This window comes from Varanus komodoensis, unplaced genomic scaffold (genome assembly GCF_004798865.1).
Source record: "Varanus komodoensis strain SLA01 unplaced genomic scaffold, ASM479886v1 scaffold30, whole genome shotgun sequence".
Lineage (NCBI taxonomy): Eukaryota > Metazoa > Chordata > Lepidosauria > Squamata > Varanidae > Varanus > Varanus komodoensis.
In genome coordinates this window covers 6,882,461-6,902,352 of record NW_025335762.1, presented here as the reverse complement: position 1 = coordinate 6,902,352, position 19,892 = coordinate 6,882,461, and the positions used below count along the sequence as shown (strand labels likewise).

The window sequence follows — 19,892 nt, the reverse complement described above, 5'->3', positions numbered from 1 at the left end:
TGACAAAGTACTCCAGAGTTCTTCATCAGGGTGCGTGTTAAATAAAGGAGCCTTGACAAAAGGCTTCAGTTGGAGTGAATGTACATTTTGGAGTGAATGTACAGATTTGTAGACATCAGTATTGCAGCAAATGCTTAGTATCCAGTTCAAAGGAGAATTCTGGAGCACTGAAAAGCTTGCTCATGCCACTGTGATGTTTGCATTGCCTGGAAGCAGCACCACTATTTACTTAAATTTACTTTTATAATAGTTGCTTATCTTTGGAATCCCCAATTTCATACCCTGAATTTTGGATTTTTTTAAAAAAAATCATGAAACAGCACAGCCAGTTTTGGTTTTTATTTGCAATTTTTGTGGTCATCTGCAGGTGTTTTTTTAATATGCTCAGGGAAATCTTCCCTTCCATTTCCTTTCAGAGCGTCCACTTAATTGTAGGCATGTTACCCACACATTTGATTTATAAATACATATTCAAGTTTCTCTCCAGCGCTTCAAGGGTTACTGTACCCGAGGTCAACAGAGGTTACGTCCCCCTGATTGGACACTTTGGTGTTGACGTTTCTTGGAGGGGGCGACTCGTTCATCAACGTCAGCGTCGACCGGTGACGTCGTTGAGCAACTTACCCTAGATCTCCCTACATCCGGGAATGCCGCGACTTTATGAAGTCCCCAAGACATCTAAAGGAGGGGGAGAAAGGGGCGGTGGGGGCACGTTCACGACGGGGATTGGCTAGGGGCGGTCGCGCAGGCGCAGTGCTTCCACTAAGGGAAGGGCGGGGGGGAAACGGTGCGAAAAGTGACAACCACTAATGGCGGCGGCGATGAGGTGGTTTTTATACGGGCCGGACGTAGAGCGGTCTAGCCCTGAGCCCGAGCCTCCGCCGCAGCCGTGGGGCATTGAGGGCCACAGGTGCCCGCAGCGTCGCGCCGGCGGGGAGAGGACTGCTCGGGGCGATCCCCAGGTAACGGCCAAGCCCTCCCGCCCGCCTTCCCCACCCCCTGGGCAGCGGCCTGTGCCCTGAGAGGGCGCTCCGGGCCGCTCCCCTCTCCGCCTGCGGGGCTGAAGGGCTGCCACGTAGGTAAGCGCCAGGTCTGTTACGGCGCGAGCTGCGGGCTGCTGCTGCTGCTGCTGCAGCACCAGCGGCAGCGTCCCGGCCGCCAGCTCTAGCTCCATTTTAAAAACAGGGTGAGAATGAATGCCACGTAGTTCAGAGCACATGCATTTGCCTCCCCGTTTCTGCTTAAAGCACGCTAGGACAGGAGCCTTGGCTAGGTTCACCTAAAGTAAAGAGGAATTGGGTTGAAATGAGCGAATGGTAAGTCGTCGCATCTGCAATATGCCTGGCCGGTGTCTCAGTCGAAGTTCTTTTGCTGCGCCACTTCCCCTTCCCCGGGCCGGTCCAGAAAACCGCACAACTAAGATCGTCAGCAAATGCTGGTCAGTGATTCGGATTGGTGGCTTCCCCGGGTCTGAGACGTTCAACAGGAAGTAGTTGTTGATTCCTTTCCAGTATGGAAGAAAAGTAGGAAGATAGCAATGCAGTGATGAGAAGAGGGAGCTAGCTGTTAGGTGCACACAGTATTCATTTATTTATTTTATATATTGCTCAACAGCTGAAGCTCTCAGGGCGATTCACAACAGCAAGTGTTGTGCAATTAAGTCAGATGTCTTTCAGTTTTGTTTTTCTGCAGGCACAGTAAGGTATGTACACCTACACAGGTTGCTTTCCCTATTACTTCTATAGTCAAAAATTGCATTTCTAGAAGGTTTTTGAGGGGGAGCTTTACATTTTGTGTCTTAAGTGTTATGGTTTTACTCAAGGTGGTTTTGTATTTATAATGTATTCATCCTGCTTAAGTGCAAATAGCAGGTCTGAACTATATTTGTAGAAATTTGTCTAAGCTGTTAAAGAATGATATGATACTTGCGCTCAGTAAGTGGTTAGTGCAATTCTAAGAGCCAATTATCTGTATTGTGTTGTGACTCTCAGCACAAATGTAGCACCTCAGTGCATGTAGAGGAAATTATCTGAAAGCGCTCTTACAGCAAAATCTCCTGGAATGATGGTAAGATGCACTTTAGGAGAGAAGTGTTTAGCCTTGTCTTATGTTCTGTCTGCATACAGGCAGATTTTAACACAGTGCTACTTTAGTCCCAGTTGTATTTGTAGGTAGAACAGTTTAAACATGTGTGCTAAAATTGAACCTCCTACTGAACTCTGTTAGGAACAAAATGTGCTTATGGAACTTTAGATTTCACCTTCATATTGAGTGAGGTGTCACATGTGTATATTAAAATGAGTTTGTTCAGAATGTGGCCAACCATGAGGTCACTCCTTTAGGCACCAAATCTGTTTGATTTTAGTTAAGGCTGATATGAGCCTATTATTCATTTGTTGTCTTTCTTGAGGTCCCAACTGTATTATTGGTAAGGGAAAAATAACTGATTTATTAAAACTGTACTAATTGGAAACCTTAAGCACAACTTTTTTTTTTGTTTTAGTAGTCAATACTTTCATTTTATTCATTTGTTGACTTTATTCGGTGAATACATCTTTCAAATTTGTGTACCTTTACGAAATTGTATTTTGAATTAGCCAACTAAATAGCCTTGCAAATCTGAGTTTGCACAGAGTGCTGGAGGAAGGCTGTGCCCTGCACACTGGAATTTAGGCAGTCAGCCTGCAGCTGCTGCACTTACCAAGATGCTAGAGATATGGTGTGATATATTAAAAATGAGAGCTTCTATCAGTGCTGGCATTCTTTTATTCCTTAAGGAGATGGGTTCTAATATAAGTTATGCACTTCTGGCCTGCCCTGACTTGTTCTTTTTGACAGCAGCATAATAAGAAAAAGGTGGCACCATGAATCCAAGCTGAAAAATACGTGCAAGCAGAAAGTAGTTTAAACATAATACATATCCCAAACAGGTTTGTCAGTAGTATCTTAGGAGAACTATAAACATCCACAAATAAATATATATAATCAGTTTGAGAAATCTATCCAACAAACAGTAAGATTGTGCAAAACCATAATGAGACACAAAAAACAACAACTGAAATTCTACACTTCCCCGTTTCTTTTCTGGCCTTTCTGCAAGGAGACTGGAAACTTTCACTTAACTAGATTGTGCCATTGTTGGCCAAACCTGGACAAACTGTGCTTAATCTCAGTGATGTGGGATTTCTGCAAAAAGTAGAACAGGAACAGTTTTCTGGAAAACGATCTAATGCTCTAAATAAATTTACTTGATATAAAATTTTTGTTTCAGTCAATTTTATTCCCCATCACACATTGTCTCTGAGTAAGCACACTAAATATCTCATGTTTAGTAAACAGAACTAAGAATGTAATTCTTGGCAATTTATGTGCGATATAAATATATCAAAAGTGTTCCCAATATCCTCAAAAGAGTTGAACTGAAATATTTGCTTTGGGAAAATTAAATTTAACACACAATATAGTTTAAATGTGCAAACACATTCAAAGCTTTATGTGGAAATTATTTTATTGAGATATATGTGTAAAGGCAATAACATACATTGACTTAAGGTTTGTTTAGAATTAACAAAAATGTCTACACCTGAAAGAACATACTGTGGATGTGCATCTCTGGGCACAGAATGGAGGGATGTGGGTCAGGAGGGATGCGGGTCCCTGGGCACAGGTTGCAGAACTTAGGCTGGAGGGTGTTGTCACACTGAGGTAGGAGGTCATGGAGGATCCCAGAGGCAACTGTTTGGTCAGTGGACTAGAGAGCCCTTGGTCTTGTCCAGCATGGAGTGAAACAAACAGTAATCACGGTATTAGTTTCAGTTTTCTGTCAGTTTGTAAATGAAGCCTGTTAGTGATAGAAGGCTAATCTACTTCGTACAAGTATGGTCCAGACCCAGCCAGGAGCCAACTGCATTGTGCTTGGGAACTGAAAGCAAGGGTCGGTCAGTGCTCGCCTGAGAAGAGTAACTTATAAAACTAATGTTTTATATTTGGTCCATCTAACATGATTGATTGAAGCACAGCAGCCCAGACAGTTATGGATTATGCAAACATACAAGATATATAATATTTTCTATAGAAAAATGCAACATTGGATACTCCCCATATCACAGTTAATAACAACTATGGTTACTTGAAACAATCTAAACTGAAGCTATAGTTTCTGAACCTAGCTTGTTTCAATCAACCATAGCTAAGATTAAGTACAACTGACCCAGGTTTGGATGTCATGGCAGGCTGTGGTTACAATAAAACAGAAGCAAACAGTTCCAGGTTCTTTTTCCTGCAGGCAGTGGGGAGAGTACATAAGTCTGAGGCTTGCTGTGTCTCATTCACATAATAAACTATCATTTAGTATTCTGTTTAGAGTGGCCCAGTGTGTTAGAAAACAGTACTTTGCTCTTATTAAAAATTGAATTTGAAAGGCTGGCATAAATTGCTGGTATTCTGATAGTAGCATATGCACCTAATTATGCTGTGTGATACACATTTGTAGGTGGAGAAACTATTGCCCGAGGAAGCAATTGTTGCAAAGCTGCCTGGCAAGGTGTATAGTTGTGAACATCTTCTAGTTCACGCCTCTGATATTTACTGTTTCTGCTACGGTGTGATTCTTCTACTGTTTCTATATTAGGTAGGCTGCTTTGCTGTACTAGGAAAGTTGTTTTGCATCAGGTGGTACTTAAAGTTGCTTTGCCACATTAACATTTGCTACACATATGACGTCCACAGCTGCTTTATTTTCGACAATGACTGGAAATACATTTACTGGAAAAATGTGTGTCTGCCTTTATGGCTTGGGTATCTTCCTTCTCTGGAGAAACAAAAAAAAAAAAAAAATGAGGGCATCACATGTACCTTGTGTTGTTCACCCTCGATTTATATAGGTATTATTTTTAGTGACATACTTAGAGGAGTCCAACACTCTAACAATGCCATATAGTTTATCTTTAAGTAGAAGTAACCTTGATTTAATAATTTACTACATGTTTACAAAAGAAATGGGGTTCTGCAGCAGCTTCTTGCAGTCTGGAATGCTGCTTCTCAGAATTCTAGGAATCCCATTCCCTCTCTTTGCATCTGTTTTTCTGATTCTTCCCCTCACCTCACCCAACAATTAGTCAGCATTCTATACACACTGTGAACATGCTTGGTCTTCACTGAACTTTTTAGGTTTTTTGCAGAGTGTGATGGACAAACTCCTGTCCAATCCTAGCTCCATTAAAATCTTCTCCATTTGATTTCAATGGGCACCTCTCCCTTGTCTTCTAGGAGACATTTAAACTAGTTTCTGAGAATCAGGATATGGCCCTATTTAGACAAGGAGATGCTTCTTTTCAGTCATTTTATATTCAAAGGCATGTAAACAGCAAATTCAGAGGAATGGCTTTGTTTTGTTAATCAGAAACAGAACAAGAAAGTTTTTCAAAACCCTTTAATGATCACCTCTCCAAGCGCCTGTTATGTGCATTTAATATCATACTGTACTTGGCACAGAGAGTGATGCAGGGGTGATCATTGTTAGCATTTTGTTCCGTTCTTCAGTGAAAGAAAATTCCCAGAACTGCTTACATACAATCAAACAAGTCTTCCTCCTCTGTCTGCCAGTCAGTACCCGAAAGAGTTTAAAATGCCCCACACCTTTAGAAATATTGTTAGGCCTCTCTGCGGAGCTTTGCTGATTAGGCTTTTCATTCCACTTAAGAGGCTTGCCCAAGTGCTTATGGGAAGTGCAAGCTGTATTTTCTACAAGAGGAAGGAGACGGAAAAGCTTCCTGCTATCACTCTGCTGAATATAGCTCTGTTGCCATGCATAGGCAGAAAAATAGTCTCTGAGTCAGCACTAGCTGGTTAGCCATTTGATATTCAGTGCTCTCTTTTTTGAGCTCCAGGTAGAAACAAACTATTGTAGAAGCTTTTCTCCAAATGTTCAAGGCTATTCTTAATAATTTCCAGGTAATAAATGGCTCATTACTTTCCCTAGGGGCAGCCCTCTTATCTTGAATATGGCTCTCACTACTGGAATTCATCTCCTAGACCTGATTATCCAAGTCCATTTCCTGTTGGACCAGATGTCCAAAGCCAGGTAAAATATTAGTATGATAGTATTTGGTCAGGGGAATGGCCATTCATGGAATGATTTGGTTCTGATGAGTGATGATGATCCAAAGTCGAAAGTAAATTTTAGTCATAACAGGAATAAGGATTTCTTCAAAGGTCTTGCACACTGGAATCAACAGGGTTTTCGTCAGCCCATCAGAAATACATGGTAGAAAAGGCATCTCAGAGTTCTAAAATTCTGACATGCTTTTTCTGCACAAAAGGAAGCAACTATGTACCATTAGCACTTGAAGTATTTAGAGCTAAATTTCTAGCATAGCTACTTTATGGGGCCCAGATTTGTGGATGCATATATTAGAGATGTGGAAGTAGTTCAATCTGTGTTCCAGAGACAAAGCTTTTTGGTTCCTTCTTGTGTTCCAAATGCCTTGCTGCATCTGGAAGCTAACCTCCCTTCCATCAGTTTATAGATCTGGTATAGAACACTTGATTTTTGGCTTCAGTTGTACTTAACCCCTACTGGTTTACTCTCTTTGATCCTGCAAGATTCCCATGAGAGTGCTTGGGTGAAGTGTGTCATCACGAAACTTCACTTGTTGGATCTATCACCACAGCATTTATTGAAGTTAGGACTTAGCAAAGCCAAGCCCTTATCAAATAGAGTCTGTATGACCAATAGAACAAACCGGCTATTGCCAAAACGAAGAAAAATGCCCATGGTATGGTGATTTTTCAGTTAGGACCTTCAAATGGCATCGTATTTGCAAAATTTAAAAGTTCTGTAATGCAGGCAAGCTTTTATATACACAAGACTCAATATACTTGCACACTGCACTTTTACCATTTTGTGTTGGTGCTATATCATTCTTGATGTGAAATGCTATGAGTCATTTAGGTTTTGTAGTGATGCAGAGACCTCTTCACTTGATCTCCAGCCTTAATTAGCAGACTGTTGAGTTTGTATTAATTATCAGCCTCAGAATTTTTATAAAAAGATTAATCATACAATGTAGTTGTGGCAGAGTGACACAAAGCTTCCTGGGCTGTGCAGCACAAGCTGTTCCTTATTCCAAATACCTATGTGATTCTGATATTGCTGCCTATTATTTCATCTGCTTTCTTTCATTTGTTACTAGAATCTTTCTTGTTGGAATCTTATGATAGCCTAGGAGAGTTAAAATCTTGGCTTCATTTTCGCTTCTTTAAGTAGGAGTATCCATGACAGCCCTCAAAGGCTTGTAAGGAAAAAAAGATTGTCAAAAAGGATTATTAATAGGAATTATTAACATTAATCAGTCTTGTTTCTGAGATTTAAGTTTTCTGCCTATCTCCACTGTTTCCACACATCCTCCAGGGCTGAATAAACTTACTAACGGTAAACACGTTTTATTTGCTTCTTAGTTACTTTACCTTTTTGACAAAGCCACAACCTTGGGTATAAATATTGCACTTGTTGCCTTTTCTGGATGAGAATTCTTGGCTATTAAAAGAATGGCCAGAGTTCAGCTGCTTTTTGGCTACCTGACAAACTCTTTAGTACTGAAAATGTATTAGCAGACATAGTAAAAGCCACATAGCACATAAAGCCAGAACTGTTCGATGTCTAGAATGCCGAGCTTTGATCTGAGAGATGCAAGTTTAAACCATGCTCGACCCTGAATTATTATAGGGAACTTGGACAATGCTTATAAATATATTGCTGGAATACTTTCAAATGTTCAGAGTGCTTGCACACGGTAGCTTCTAAATAGAGCCAGCTGGGGGGCTTTGGGTCAGTCACAGATTCTTAGGGTTGTTGTTGTTGTTGTTGTGGGGATAAGACTGGAAGCAGGAAGAGGATAATATAAGCCACTCTGAGTTCTTTTTAAAAAGGTGGGATATAAATCTAGTATTTATTATCTTTCAACATACCTGTCTCTAAGGTAGGCAAACATTGCCACATAAGATGCAGTGATCTGATCTCAGGAACTGAGACTTGTTTGTTTAAGGTCATTGAGTAAGTGTGTGGCAGGAACAAAATTTGAAACCAGTATCTTCTGTATTGTTAGCTCACTCTTAGCCACTTTTTTGCACAAGCTACAAATGTAGCATACAGGGTGGTTAGAAGGATAAAATGGAATAACCATTTATATATCCGTACCCTGCACTATATCTGACATAGTGCAGGGTACAGATACGGAAAATCAAAATAGAAGAATGTTTTTCACTGCTAAGAAAGAAAAATAAGTTGAAGGCTACAGATATGCATAGGTGGAATTCTGTTTTAAAATTTCAATCCTGCCTTCTTTTGAAACAAACCTCACCAGAAGAATGCACTTTAAAAACACCTGAGAGCAAGACATGGGTAGCTGCAGAGAAAACTTGTAACCGGCACAATGCATGTTGTTTGTGTAGCCCTTGTAAAGTAATGCTAACTTTCCAAGTAAAATAATGGTACCCTTCCAGCAATTACTGACACTTTTGAGTGACTGTTACATGTATCTATTCAACAGTAGAGTGTTTATGGGTAACTTTGCATATCAAGCAAAACACCCTGAGAATAAACCTCTGTGTCTTGGTTCTTGGTTTGCCAGCCTAACAGATGATCAGCCTCTGGCTTCCCATGACTTGCTTTTCCTCCTCAGTCCTTTTGCTGTGTCCCAGCTTTTTCTATGGCAGAACTCATTCATTTGGGTCTGCCATCAATCCCCTTTTTGCAGTTGGGCCTTGGAGTTGCTGGCTCCCAAGGGAAACTCCCCCTCATGTCCCCTGTATTAGTTTAGCATGCAATAAATTACTGGAGCCCTTATAAACAGGCTTTGACATTTTTATTGGGGTCAGATGTTTAACCAAACACAATCCTTTGTGTGCTTGGACAATTCTGTGATTCTGTTGCTTGTGGGCACCTTAAATTTGAAAGACTGCTTCATTATCACTCTGAAGTAAGACCATTCACCCCTAAAGCTGCTTCTTTTCTGTAGGGACCAGCTTCCTTTGCTTGGCTTCTCACTTCCCTCTGCTGGACTGCACTGCTAGCTGTCATATTTACATATGGGTTGCAGAGCAGTGAATGGGATAGTTATACGCATGCATTTATTTTCATTTCTAGACCACCTAATAACCCAGGCAATCTGGGTTCTAGTCCCTGTTCAACCATGGAGCAAACTGGGTGACTTTGGGCCAGTCACAGACTCAGCTCAGCCAACCTCACAGGGCTGTTGTGGGGATAAGATTGAGAGCAAGAGGAGAATGATGTAAGCCAGTTTGAGTTCCATATAAGAAAAAAACACAATATAAATCTAACAAATAAATAATAACTGAAACTCTCTGGGTGGTTTACAGCAGCTCAACATGCACACATATCATGACAAATCAGTAAAATAGAAGTGGGTGATGTGCATATTTCAAGGGGAATATTGTGCCTATCTGATCAAAGGAGTAAAGTGTGAAGGGGAAATTCACACAGATTTCCTTGCAGTTAAGATTTCCTCCTGCAGTTGCATTTGGGGCAGTCTCCTATTTTCTTTCTTTTCTCTTATTAGGAACACAGGACTGAGGACAGTGAGAGAGGCAGAAATTGGATGGTATGGCATTAGTGTTTGCCATTCTTGTTGGGCAGCTCTCTAAGATTATGCCCGAGTCTTCAGGGGCCAGATGACATACCAAGCCATGATGGGTGTGAATAGCACTACAACAGTCCATGGACTCTCACAAGTGGCTTGTTCATGAAAAATAAGCCACCCTCCACATGTTTTTACACAACCATGGCTGATCATCCAAGTATGAACCAAATCACTGTCTTAGAAGGGGTTGATACTTGTGTATCCCCACTAGGGGCACTCACAGACCAGTTTATATTTTCTTCTGCACATTGACCATTCATTTCACACTTGCTGAGTAGCACCTCTGTGCTAGGTGGTACCAAGCAACATCCAGCCTTCTAGCCTTACTGTGAATAAGAGGGAGCTATGGACTCTGTGAGAAACAACTGCTATATCATGTAGCCCAAATATTCAGGAATCCAGACTTCACAGTCTCTAGCATTCAGCAGAAATGTATTGGACAGTGGTTCATCTGCCTAGATAAGCAGGCACGTGTGTCAACAACTGTTAGCATTGGATTGCCGCCTTGCCTGGTTTGAAAGATAATTGTTTTATGCTAAGAGCTGCAATTGTTCTACCTTGAAGCAAGCTGACTGGATATGATCTCTCCAACATTGCAGAAACTATACATCTTGAGAAAGATGCAGGAACTATCTTTGAAGGCATTGCCAAGCTAACTAGCTCTTCTTGAAATGCAGTACTCTTCTTGCCGAACTGATCATTCACAATCTTTCCTCTTGTCTTCCAGGGAATTGAGTCTTCCTACACAAATGGTGCTTATGGCACTCCATATTCGGCTTCTGCGACTAGGCCACCATATTCCAATCTCTCGCAACCGAACTCCTACTATTCTTCAGGGCATCCGCATGCCCCTTATTCCACGGAATCTCCTAGCGTATATAGATTTCCATCAGCAACTTCCAACTGGAATTACCCCCCATCAGACTGCCCAGATGAAGGCTCCATGGTGAGGAGGCAAATGCCAGGATACCCTTCCCCACAGGTAAATTTCTAGTATGGGAATATGACATAATCTCTAGCATCTCAGTTGATTGGCCACATCCTTCTGCTATCAATATGCTGTTGTTGTTTAAGTGATATTTTGCTTAAAGCTTCTGCTGACAGGGTTTACCTGACTTTAACCCTCTGTGACAGACCACTATTTTTTAATTCTTCAGTGAACTGGAACTTACTGTTGTTCCAGTGACCCATGTTTACATTGTGTTTTTTACATTTCCATCCCACTCATGTTCACCCAAGAGTTTTCAGGAGATCACGAGGCTTGTTTACTAGTAAATTAAAATAATATTCTCATAATACTAGAACAGTACAATAATAGAACATATTACCAAGGGAGGTTGTTGCTCTCCTCACTAGAGGCATTCAGGATACAACTGGACAACCATCTGAGAGGGATAGTTTAACTTCATGTCCTGCACTGAGCAGGGGGTTGGACCTGATGGCCTTCTGGCCCCTTCCAACTCTACTATTCTACAGACATGGTAAGATGCACTCAAAATAATTAATCTATGTTTGTGGTAGATCTACTTTTTAAACTGGCAGTTCCCATATTTTTTCAATTGCATTTACTGCCATTTGGCTGCACCTGGCAAATCCTGTTTAGCATACAAAGCGGAGTAGCAGCAAAATATCATTGGGGTGTATTACCCAAGGTAAAAAAAATAGCCTGTCCATTCAAGTCACCAAACAAATGTTTTCTTGGTAGTCTTTAAATCTAGAGTTCCCCATAGGGTTAATTTTGCATGTGAAAATAAATCAAACTATATCTATAGGAGACATCCTGTTTGTATTAATATACCAAAACCCCAATGCAGCCCATCTGGGAAGGGGGTCAAAGCACTAAGAGTCCAAAACTACCAGGGGAATAGTCTAAGCTCAGTGGAGACCAAAATTTGGTACAATTCAACAAATAGGCAGGATGATATAAATCAGGAAGGCCAGATCTACCCTCTGTAATCAGAGGTTACATCCTTTTCAAATGTATTCATAAAGGAATGGTACCCTATAGGGATTTATAAAGCGAAGCATTAAGATTTTAGAAATGTTCACCAGTAATTTTGTACCCACTTTGTGAATGGAATGTGGTGAGATCAAGCCACCAAAAGGCTCTAGACATAACAAAATGAGGACAGAAGAGCAAAGATTAGCAGTGTTAGGAGCCCTCTGCCTGGGACTACGCTATGCTTTAATACAGGGGTCTCAAACGCAACTTACCTGGGGGCAGTCTGGGTGAGGCTGGGCCACATCAAGTATTCCACCACCGTGGTGGTGGTGGGCCGCTCATCCCGCGTTGCTCCCGGAGGCCGGCCTGGGCACCGCTGGCGCTTTGAAGGCCGCAGCGCCCCTCTCCCGTGCCCCGCCCGTCCCGGCAATTGGCCCGCGGGCCGTGAGTTTGGGACCCCTACTTTAATACGTTCTCATTTGGTGAATGAAAGAAACAGTATCTCCCTTTTCCTTCTCTTTGCAGACCTCAGGTTTTCCAGTCCCACCGTATCCATATGGTGACTGCAATCACAGCATTCCACAGGAGAGGCCCCCACCACCGCAGCCCAGACTTCAGGATACAACTTGGCGATCACCTGGGGTTTTTGGAATGCAACCTCCCTATGGCTGGTCTCCTGCCGCAGCTGGGCATGGGGATAGATATGTTGCAGAATCTTCCCCACCATGGTCTCCCAGTGGGACATCTCTTCCACAACCTTCAAGTAACAACGCAAAGGTATTTTGAGAGAGAGTCTTTTCCCAGTGCTACGAGGTCAAGTTGTTTAACCCCTTTCCTTTTTCCATCTTATCCACGGAAAAATCCACCTCTTATCCATGTTCACTGTTAAGAAACCTTCTGTATCAAGTAGTTTTTGTAAGGGATAGTAATAGGATAACAGGTGGCTGAAGTACTTCCAGGTTTCAGTATTTGCAAGTAAGGTTATTGAGGTATATGGGTCCCTCTTGACAACAAAGAACTTAACAGCATGGGATGTCATATTTCAAAATGTGGAGTCTAACTACCCTTGGCAAAGAATTTAAATTGAAGAGGTATAGATATATCTTAAGTTTCTTTACTTGTACACTTTATATATCTGAATCAAGTAGGTTAAAAAGACGCACAGCAGTGCATCCTAAAATTCATGCGTGTTTAGACAGAAAGTGCTACAACAGAGGCAGGCTGGAAGCTTCATGGTTTCTGTCTAACCATGAATAAGATTGTGCCCTTATTCTCATCAAGTCTCTCAGGTGAGATCATCCTATAAGGAAGACAAAAGTGGTGGTGGCTATAAAATATTCTATTGCAGTATCATAGCAGGTGCTTTCTAAACTTGGGAGTGCCAAACAAGCTTTCTGTTCTAAATCGTGCCTCTGAGAGTACAGGCACATATGCCTACAACTATAATCCTTGGGATGAGCTTCAGCTATTGAATGATATAGAAAGAAATGTATAAAATCTGTACCTTCCAGGTAGGACTGTAGTTCCCATTTTTGAGATTGTGGAGTGTACAGGTACATTCCATGCATAATCATTCCCTGGCCAGTTTGTAGTATAGTTCTTTTTACCAGCTGAGAAACCTTATCAGATATTAAATTGCCCCTGTGCGTCTGCTGTTCTGATACCCCTGTGCTTCTTTGGATGCGTGTGTGTGTGTGAGAGAGAGAAAGACTAGCTTCTAGCATTCTTTAACGGAACCTCTTGTGGGTTGCAGAACCCAAACAGAAGTCACCAGGGATTCAAATTATTAGGTCAAAGCACATTATGATGTCATTTGACAAGGTCAAAGTGCAGTGGCTTGTCCCCAGTGGCTTTCAATAGTTGGACCTTTATGCATTGACATCTTGAGCATGCAGGCCTTGCTGATGAACAGAGAGGGAGGCTGGCAGTATTGGCTGCCTAGGGTCCTGCTTGCACAGCATCTTCAGCATAGGATGGGGAACAATGGAATTAACAGAGCTGAACACTGTGTTAAAACCTCTCTTTTTCTGCCTTAGGATTCTTATAACCAGTTGGAACAAGGAACTAACCAGCATAGTTACTATCCTGAAGCCAATCACTTGCCTTCTGGGACCATGAATGACTACAAGCCAACACAGCTTGATGCTAAGCCATCTGCTTCCAACTCTAAAGTGCAGTATAGTGCACAGCCCCAGCTGTATGATAATGTACTCAGAAAACAGTCTGTGACTGACAATGGACCAGGTCCTAAAAGTAGTGTGCAGCTTCCATCAGAGGCATCAGATGTGCATCCAGGAATACAAAAGGTTATGAAAGTCATGGAAGGGGTTGAACAATTGGAGGAAGAGGTAGATGAATTTGTAGGAAAAAAGACAGACAAAGACTACTGCTTGCTGGAGGAAATGCTGACCAAGAAATTGTTGGAGCTGGACTCTATAGAGACAGGTGGTCAGGACAATGTACGCCAGGTAAGAAAAGAGGCTGTTCACAGAATCCAGGCCACACTGGAAGAATTGGAAAGAAAGGGGCTTTAAGTAACAGTCCTAAGAACCAGTCTTGGAATGCCCAAAGTTCTCTGGATTTCCATGACCATTCAAAACAATAAAAGGTTCCTTTCATTTTGATTTTGAAAGAACAGACGTGGTAAGACTAATGAAGAAGTTGGACCCAAAGACATAGTCTGGTCATTCTGTCAGTGAATATAGAGGAAGATGAAATGTGGATTCTTGGTTATTTGAAGGCTTTGGCTGTAGTAGCTTCCATGGATATCTGCATGTTTTTTCATGGAGGAAAATAATTAACTAAAGGGACTTTTTAATACCAAAATTTGTGCCTCCAAAGAGATCTTTTGGAGCACCAACATCTTCAACAGCTGAGCTACATGTTAAATTCTTTAAGGTACAAATGCATTCAGTTGAAATGCTGTGCCAGTAAAGTCAAGAATTCAGTCTCATTAGCTGCTCTTTTCGTGTATTATTTACAGATCCCTCCTTCCTTGTCATAAAAATTGTGTTTTGGGTACATTCTATAACATGCAACTACACTGATCAGTCAATCAGAGTAAATAAATTCTTCATGCTATTCCCTTTCCCCACTCCATATCATGCAGGTATAGTCCACAATTTTTGAGGTAAATAGAAGATGCTTTAACTGCTGCTGCATGCAAGTGACAGACTGAGTGTAAGACTTTGGGGCTAAGGATGTTTGGGGACAGATGCACTTAACTGTGATGTCATTTCCTATGTTGCAATTACTTGTACTCCACTTTAATCAATTTTCTGCTGATCCTGTATCATCAGCTCTGCTGTCTCTAGAGGGCAGGCAAGGCTAGTACTGTAAATCTCAAGTAGTCCTTGTTTCAAAAGGCAAGTAATAAATGTTTTGAGTTTTAAAAATAGTGCTTATGACAAGAGTTAAGAACAATATTGGTACACAGATAATTTAAAATGATAAATTGGGTATTACAACTATGTTAAGTGGCAAACTTCATAGGATATAGGAAATGTGTATATAATGAATGACACTGGATTGCAGCTCTGGTATACTGTGGTTCTTTCCACTTTCCTGTGGCCTGATGCTTGGACTATCTTTGACAGAAGGATATATCTTTAATTCTTAACCATTATCTTTTTGATCATCCATGAATTTGTACAGTTTTCTTTATAGTCTACTTATATTGTTGATTCTCACCTTATCATGCGCTAGCGAGTTCACAAAACATTAGATTTGTTGGTATTCTATATTTAAAAATTTGTATGGCAGAATTTATATTTTAAAATAGCAAGCATATTAGCTTGTCAACAATTCATAAAACAGTGAAAGCAAAAACAAAACAAATTACAAAGGCATGAAAATATTAATACAATGTAGCAGTTAATGAAACTTGAGCAGCAGAAAACCAAATCTAAGCTGATGAGCATAATTAAACTTCTAAAAAATAAAACCTAGCTAGGTTCTTTAGCAAAACAACCTGTGTCTACTGCTAGTAACACAGGTAAATGTACCCATTCAGATGTGTTGCCTTCTTTTTTCTTTTGCTGTTTTAAGGAGTCCCTTCAAAGCAAAGGAAACCATTTTAGAATCTACATAGAAAGGTTTTAATCCAAACAATGTCTTACTAACATTTTCAATTCTTGCTCCATTTTTAAATGACACGTCTGAAACAGTATGGTATATGGAAGTATACGCTGTCCTTCATTAAAAACAAACAGCTAAAACCTTTGTGTTGTGTATGTGAAATTAGTTTTCATTTAAGTACAACCCTTCCAAGTAGGATGTCTTATCCCAGGACAGGTTTAGGGCTGGATACTGACCCAGTTTGCTTATAAAAATAAGCTATCATGGCTTATTGAAACTGCAGTGTGTGCAAGGTGCTACATGTGAATTCCATAATCATTGTCCAGCTGCAGGTCTGAATCTGAGTTAGCATGTCTTGCTGGAGGGCGGAGAAAGCCTTCACTAATCCTACAACAGCCCAAGAGTGCCTTACTCTTCCAGCAAGCATGCTGGGAAAAAGGGATGCTATTTATCCCCAGACTTGGTACAAATAATGAAACTACTGTTTGTATATTTTGCTGTTTATGGGAATGTGAGGTGCACAATATAACCACCACTCCTGCCCTTCACTTACTGGAATGAGAGAGAGACAGTTTCCAGTTACTTCATGAACACTAGAAATCAAGTGGCAATGGACAAATCAATTCAAATCAAGCTGCGACAACCCAGATTCAGGCTAGATAGCAGGAAAAGTGTTCTCACTGTCAGAGCGATACAACAGTGGAACCAGAGGTAGTGCCTCAAGAGGTAGTGGGCTCTCCCACAGTAGTGAAATTGAGAAAGAAACTGGACAGCCATCTAAGTGGGATGATGGAAATTGGTGTCCTGCAACAGCAGGGGTTGGCTTTCATGGTCCTTTCCAACTTTACTATTCTGATTCTATGAAATCTAGCATCCCACGCTGACATTCAGCCTAGGGTACAAAGATTCTTTCACAATGCTGTGTTTTGTAACAGTAGGGAAAAATAGCTTTCTGTGTATTCAAGCAATGGGTTGCTTTAAGCAGTTTTAGCATGATTATAAATCCTTAGAATTCCCATCTACCAAAAGTAGGGTTTTGATTTCTTTTAAATAAGGGAAAAATGAGGAAAGTTTATTCTGAGAGACAGAATACCTCAGCCAACCATAACAATGGAGTGCAAATGAATTTGGATGAAACTCTGACACTGTTAAGCATACTTCCAACATATATAATCCCCTCTAATACAATATAATTATGACTTTGATTTACATTACATCCTTGCAAGACTCCAGAACTGAAATGAAACTACACTATGAAGAAAGCCGCCTTAGCCATGTACGGTTTTTTTTTTTTTTTTTAAGATGTTGGGTCCTTAGCTATTAAATGACTGTTTCTGTACCCATTATAGCCTCCTCATAGTCCTAAACAGCAATCAATCATATAGTCATCAGCCTGATAGAGGAACAGCAGGAACAATTTTGTTAAGGTGCATTACAATTTGGCATTCATCATAAAGTGTTAAAATGAAATTACTCGTAAAAGTGATAGAATTTCTCCTATCACTATGAAACTTGGCATGGGGGACTGTATACTAACTACCATTTACTCAGCACTGGTTAGGCCTCATCTGGTGTACTGTGTCCAGTTCTGAGCACCAGTATTTAAGAAAGATGCAGACAAGCTGTCAAGGATTTGATTGAGGGACTGGAAACAAAACCCTATGAGGAAAGATTAAAAAAACTGGGCATGTTTAACATTAAGAAACTGAGGGGAGGAATATGATAGCACTCTACAAGTACTTGAAAGGCTGTCATGAAGAGGAAGGACAGGATCTCCTTTTGATCATCCCAGGGTGCTGGAAATGGATTAACAGGCTCAAGTTACAGAAAGCTAGGTTCTAGCTAAATATCTGGAAAACTTCCTGAGAGAGCATTATGACCTAGGGAGGCTGTGAGTTCCCCCACACTAGAAGCGTTCAAGATGCAACTGGACAGCAATCTGAGAGTGATGGTTCAACTTGGAGTTCTGCACTGAGCACCAATGACCCTCTGGCCCCTTCCAACTCTACTATTCTATGATTCTATTTCTCTGTGAAAGCTGAATTGGGAAAGGCCGCGTATGTTCTGAATCAGTGATCACAAACGGACTGAATCCCAGCAAGACAGAGAGACTATGGGTGGGTGGTTTCCAGGTTTGTGGGTTGGAGAGTTGTCACTAGAAGGCCAAGTGACTCCTGGAGTTAAGAATAGCAGTTCAGTTGGTGTACCACCTATGCCTTTCCTGGACAGGGAATCTCTGGCCACCATAGCCCATGTATTAGCAACCCCATAGTAAGAGTACCATGCTGTCCTTTATTTGGGGCTACACTTGTGCTTTGTCTGGAAGCTGCAGCTGTTGCAGAATACGGCTGCTAGAATAGTAAGTGGGCTGTCTGGCTGGGCACATTACACTGGTGATAAAGCAACTGCACCAGCTGCCTATCAAACCAAATTCAAGGCTGCCATATAAAGCTCTGAACAAATTAGTACCAGCTACCTGGGGGCTTGCTTTCCCTGATATAAACCCACTCAGTCACCAAGTATCATTGGGGTGAAGGCTTGCAGGTTGTATGGCAACCAACACACTGCCAACTGGCAGCCAAGCAGATATGGGCTGTCGCGGCACCTAATTTGTAGAATGCTTTTCCTCTTATATTTTAAATGCCAGGGAAAGACTTACCTTTCTACCCAGGCCTTTCCTGACTGAGCTGCCCACTTTGATTTTTGGCTCTCTGATTTAAAAGTTTCAACTGAATATGTTTATTGTTATTAATGGGATCATTTTGTATTTATTTATTTATTTATTTATTCGATTTATATCCTGCCTTTTTCCTACAAAGGGCTCAAGGCAGCTTACATCATTCTCCACCTCCATCTAATCCCCACAACAACCCTGTGAGGTAGGCTGGGTTGAGAGTCTGTGACTGGCCCAAGGTCACCCAGTTGGCTCCATGGCTGAGCGGGGACTAGAACCCAGATCGCCTGAGTTCCAGTCCCACGCTCTTAACCACTACACCACACTGGCTCTCTTTTTAAAGGGTTTTAACTGTCATTTTTGCATATTTCAAAATTTTAGTTTGCAAACCCTTCAAGATGTCCTTTTAAATACAGTCAAGTTATGTATAGATTGATCAAGTAAGTGCAAATAAATATGTAGGACTTGCCTTCCTTCATTGTGGGAAGCTAGTCCTGCTGTGTGTGGAGGCCCTCCTACTCGCTCTGTTGGTAAGGACCTTGGACTTCTTAGGTCCTGTAAAGATGGCACTGCTGATAGTCCAAAGTATGACAGTTAAGTCTATTAAGCTGCTGAAACACTGTCAGAGTCACTGGTGATCTTAGCCTCTTGATCCTGTATGACACAGACAAAGAAATTACTGGCAACGTGGAAGATCAGCAGAGCAACTGGATAAATGCTGCAAATATCTTGGAGAATGCTTAGGCTGAAAAATACCACCAAATGTTCCTTTATATCCTGAGAATGGCAGGAGCTTCCCTTTGTCAATATAACATTCTCCCTCGCTAGAGCTTTGATTCAGTCTTTATACAGGCTGAGGAATCTGCTGCCATAGCCCGGATGGAATAGAAAATGACTGCAGGGCTTAATTCCACTCTATTAAGCATGCAATGAAATATTTTGGTCATATATACACAGGCAGAGGAACATTTTTTAAATGTATCACACATTCTAAAAGCCTACATCCATAGTGTCTTTCTTGAGAACTGCACATATTTTAAGGTGATCTCACTACTTTCATTGTGTATCATCTGCAACTTTGAACTTTGGAAGAACATTGGTTTTGAGTGCCTCAGACACAGATTACTTAAAGCTATATTCTGTCCATATGATATCACTCACAAGAATTTTTCTAGGTAGTATGTAATATATGGGTTCGGTATTAACTCTTTTGTGCATGTGTGCACAAAGTTCAACACAGCTGTTTGCAACACTTTAGGATGAGAGAAAGATCTGTTTCTAGAAGTGTTGCTCTTTGTCTCTGGTTACAGGGGGAAAAAGATTAGGACCATCAGAAAGCATCTATTTCTAAGCATCTAAATTCCAAATAATAAATAAATAAATAAATTTCTAAATAGGCTCCAGGGATCAGAAAAATAACCCACTGTGCAAACCTTAGTCAACAGATATGTGAAGGGCCAATGATGAGGTAAACTGACCTAGCTGAATCCAAAGGACTGTTTTTTCCAGTTTGCAGAGAATTTACTAGACCTTGGCTCTC

At 41.1% G+C, this 19,892-nt stretch overlaps 1 protein-coding gene across 3 annotated transcripts; it reads left to right on the top strand.

Annotated features, from left to right (window-relative positions):
- The first annotated feature begins 792 nt into the window (after window positions 1-792).
- On the top strand, window positions 793-15,822 carry BAG4 (BAG cochaperone 4). 3 transcript variants are annotated; one of them, XM_044437586.1, is made up of 5 exons: window positions 793-962; window positions 5,981-6,082; window positions 10,387-10,641; window positions 12,127-12,378; window positions 13,638-15,822. In XM_044437586.1, exons 1-5 carry the CDS (start codon window positions 810-812, stop codon window positions 14,133-14,135), a joined length of 1,260 nt encoding a protein of 419 aa, XP_044293521.1. In that variant the 5' UTR covers window positions 793-809; the 3' UTR covers window positions 14,136-15,822. The 3 variants fall into 3 exon arrangements, with proteins under 3 accessions (XP_044293521.1, XP_044293522.1, XP_044293523.1); XM_044437588.1 differs by lacking the exon at window positions 793-962 and adding an exon at window positions 997-1,438; XM_044437587.1 differs by lacking the exon at window positions 5,981-6,082.
- Window positions 15,823-19,892: the final 4,070 nt, after the last annotated feature.